This window comes from Octopus bimaculoides, chromosome 16, assembly GCF_001194135.2.
Source record: "Octopus bimaculoides isolate UCB-OBI-ISO-001 chromosome 16, ASM119413v2, whole genome shotgun sequence".
Lineage (NCBI taxonomy): Eukaryota > Metazoa > Mollusca > Cephalopoda > Octopoda > Octopodidae > Octopus > Octopus bimaculoides.
In genome coordinates, this window is record NC_068996.1 from 35,057,788 (window position 1) to 35,062,284 (window position 4,497).

General features: G+C 35.1%; 1 protein-coding gene across 4 annotated transcripts in view; it reads right to left on the reverse strand.

Annotated features, from left to right (window-relative positions):
• LOC106870681 (centrosomal protein of 290 kDa) overlaps positions 1-4,497 on the reverse strand; it is a 364,606-nt gene that overhangs the window by 74,658 nt on the left and 285,451 nt on the right. For 3 of the 4 annotated variants that reach the window (XM_052973702.1, XM_052973700.1, XM_014916833.2), the window contains exon 9: positions 2,362-2,466. The exons of the other annotated variant lie outside the window; for it this stretch is intronic. In XM_052973702.1, the coding sequence (XP_052829662.1) occupies positions 2,362-2,466 (105 nt within the window). The remainder of the gene's footprint in view (positions 1-2,361; positions 2,467-4,497) is intronic. 4 annotated transcript variants of the gene reach the window in all.

The window sequence follows — 4,497 nt, forward strand, 5'->3', positions numbered from 1 at the left end:
CAGTATCGTTAGTGTGTAATACAATACACTTCAGTCTGACAAGACTGTTTCTACTGGTGATATGTAAATAATAATAATAATAAGTGGTTTCGAATTTTGGCACAGCGCCACCCAGTAGATTTTGAGGGGAGGGGGAAGTTGATTACATCAACCTCAAAACTTGGCTGGTATTTATTCTATTGACCTTGATAAAAGCAGGAAAGGCAAAGTTGAACTCAGAATATAAAGATGAAAGAAATGTCGCTTCACGTTTTGTCCAGCATGCTAATGATTCTTCTAGCTTGTTATCTTAATAATAATAATCCTTTCTACTAAAGGCACAAGGCCTGAAATTTTGGGAAAGGGGACTAGTGTGTAACTGGTACTTAGTTTATCGACCCCGAAAGGATGAAATGAAAAGTTGACCTTGGCAGAACACAGAACATAGTGACTGGCGAAATAACAGTAAGCATTTCGCCCAGTGTATTAATGATCCTGCCAGCTCACCACTTTATTAATAATAATGATAGTTCCAAATTTTGGCACAAGGTCAGTGATTTCAGAGGAGTGGTAAGTTGATTACATTGACCCCAGGGTTCAACTGGTATTTATTTTAGTGATCCTGGTGAAATTTTAACTCGGAACATAAGGACAGATAAAAATGTCACTAAGCATTTTGCCCTTGGTGCCATCAATTCTATCAGCTTGCTGCCTTAATAATAACAATAATAATCCTTTCTACTATAGGCACAAGGCCTGAAATTTTTGGGGAGGGATAATAGTTAATCACACCAACCCCAGTACTTGACTGGTACTTAATTTTTTGATTCCGAAAGGATGCAAGGCAAAGTCAATCTCAGCAGAAATTGAACTCAGAATGTAAAGATAGATGAAATTTGCTGATGAGCATTTTGCCTGGCATGCTAATGATTCTGCCAGTTCACTGCCATAATAATAATAATAATAATGGTTTCAAATTTTGGTACAAACCCAACAACTTCGGGGGTGGGGTAAGTGGATTACATTGATCACAGTACTGAACTTGGACTTATTTTATTGACCCTACAAGGATGAAAGGCAAAATCAACCTCGGCAGAATTTGAACTCAGAATTTAGAGACAGATGAAATGTTGCTAAGCATTTTCCCCAGTGTGCTAACAATTCTACCAGCTCACCACCTTAATAATAACAACAACAATAGAAATATTTTTTGATTTTGGCAAAAAGCCAGCAATTTTCAGAGTGTGGAGTGCAGTCAATAAAACTGACCTTGAAGGGTGAAAGGCAAAGCTACCCTTGGTGAGATTTGAACTAAGAGCACAGATAGAGTAAAATACCACAAGTCATTCTAATGACTCAGTAATGTCTATGTGTGTGCATGTATATTTTAGTGTAAAAGTGTGTGTGAGTGCATACATGCATGTGAATGAGTGGTGTATGCGAATGTGTATAAGTGTATGTATGTGTGAGTGCATATATGTATATGAATGTGTGAGTGCATATATGTATATAGATGTGTGTGAGAACATATATACATATGTGGGTATGGGTAGTGTGAGTGTATGTGAATACATGTGTGCAAATATGAGTGTTTTATATGTATGTGAATACAAATGAGTATAAATGTAAATGTGTATGTTTTATATGTATGAATGTCTATGTGAATGTATTTATATGTATGTGTATTTACGTGAATGTGCGAGTTTGTCTGTGTAATGCAGACATGTAATAATTGTGGGCAACATTCAAGTTTAGTGTTATATAATGCTAACTACTTGATGACCTATGACCTGTAACCTCTAACCTAAGGCGTGAAAAGTGCTATGATATTGGATCTCTCTCTCAAGTAAATGAGCCATTACGATGATTCATGTTTCTATTTGAATTTATTAATATTTTCCTACTAATAAAGTACAGAGTTACGTGTAAGGAAAGCACCTGATGACAATGAGTAACAGAAAAAAGAAAAAAGAAAAACCCCAAACCATCCTAAATCTGAAATTGGAAGTTTAAAAAAAATTATCATGGAATGTGAATAAAATTACAAAAAAGAAAAGAAAAGAATTATATGATTAAAAAACATTACATAAAAATAACAGAAAATTTCTTTTAAAACTGGGATAATGAAATTGTTAAAACTGAGTTAACGAAATTGTTAAAACTGGGATCAAAAAAATATTTAAATGGAATGACAATTTTTTTTTTAAAGTAGGATTACAAAAACAGGAAACAAATATGAACATATATATATATAAATAAATAAATGAAACCAGGAAAAACAGATGTGATGGAAGGATAAAAAATATAGGACTGGTCAAGCTACTTCAACAGAGCTTGAATCCATAACTAAAGACAGGCAGTCTAACATAGTTAATAACTTACGCGAGGAATGTTTTAAGGCAGGAGACTTTTTGTCCTTTGTCACATTGTTTGTCACATTAATTTTCCCAGAACTGGGAGTCTTTGAAGATGAGATTTTCTTTGGTGCTGAATAAAAACCATGCAGAAAAAAATAAGAAATAAGCTCCAAAAAAAAAAAAAATTTATAGAAAAAAAGCATTCTTTTACTTGCCATTAAATGTATTCATGCATCTTTGAGGTATTAGAAACACACACATAACACACCCATGACAAACAGAATCAAAAGATAATCCATTGTAATTGAGGAAGTGTATGAAGGCATCATGTAGTCTAGTGGTTTGACATAGAACTCCTGATCATAAGGTAGTGGGGTTTCAATTCCTAAAATAGGTGGCACATTGTGTCCTTGAGCAAAGCACTTCATTTCACACTGCCTCAACCTATTCAGCTGTAATTAAGTACCAGCCAACTGGTAGTGCATCCCTCTTTCTCTCTCTTTAGCTGTCAATCCTCAATGTTCTGCTGGGGCAATGTGGTAGGGCTAAGATGCTGTTATGTCTGTTTGTGTGGTTACATAAGCTCCTAAAACAATTAGCAAATGCATGATACTTGCTATCAAGTCATACTTGATAGTATAGTGACAGTTATCCCTGCTTTTGCATTTATATATTTCTTGATAATATCTTGCTAATTCCTCTAAACAACGTAGAGTATAAATTAGCAATCATAGTATTTGCTTGAACAGATGCTTCCATTTAGTCATGTTTCAATGATTGCTAATTTACCTTTCTATTTCTTGAAGGTCATCAGCATGAAATGATTCAGTAACATTAACTGGCTGTTGTGAAACCATAATATTCTTTTCTACTCTAGGCACAAGGCCTGAAATTGGGGGGAGGGAGCCAGTTGATTAGATCAACTCCAGTACACAACTGGGATTTAATTTATCGACCCCGAAAGGATGAAAGGCAAAGTTGACCTTGGCAGAATTTGAACTCAGAACGTAAAGACAGTTGAAATACTGCTAAGCATTTCACCTGGTATGGTAACGTTTCTGCAGCTCACCGCCTTTGAAACCATATTATATAAATAATGATAATGTACCTACTCTATTAATATGAGACTGCTTTTTCTGATGTGCAAACACTTATTGAACAACTATATACATATATGCATATATATGTATGTGCATGTGTGTTTGCCTTTACTTTTTTTTTCTCGAATGCTGGAATTGGTTGGATGTATATGTTATTGAGGTATTATTTTACAGCTGGATAACCTTCTTATCACCGATCATTGCATGTTTTTCAAACAAGGGATAAAATATTCCATACACTTTGAAGGTACAAAGTGAATGGGCATTAAACAGACAAGAAAAGTAATAACAGCAACACTGCACAAAGAGAGCAATTTTTATGGATGCAAACACATATGTGACAGGCTTCTTTCAGTTTCCAGCTACCAAATCCACTCACAAAGCTTTGGTTGATCCCAAGCAATAGTAGAAGACACTTACCTAAGGTGTCATGCAGTGGGACTGAACTCAAAACCATGTGGATGGGAAGCTGTCTGAAGATGTCTGCATTGATGCCACATGAGCAGTGGTGATATTGGTTTATGTCATGCATGGACAAAAGACCAACAGCTCAACAGTTTTGATGCATGAATTCCAAAGAAGTGTCTCTGACCACAAAGTCCTGACTCAAGAAGTCTTGTATGACACAAGCCAACAGACATAAAAACAATTATGATGACAATGACGACATAGTATCAATATTTCAGTCTTCTTGACAATATATCTTCTCTCTAGTGGTGCCAAGCAACATTGATGCAAGAAATCTTTGGGTTCTTTGGATCCTATACCAAAGCATTTTATCTTGATAGATGCCTCTGTCATCAAGAAACAAGCTCTATAACATACACACACAAATACAATGTATGTGGGCATGAGTGTGTGTGTGTGTGTGTGTGTGTGTGTGTGTGTGTGTGTGTGTGTGTGTGTACATGTGTGAATGTATAATTATTTAATGTTTTTCCTTGTTTACTGAAAGCATTTGTGCAATTAAGAAAATTAAATATTTTACAGCATTTTCTTGTTAGATTTTATTACAGGGAATTTATTCTTTGTTGCCATTGTTGTTGTTCAACCCCAGGTCA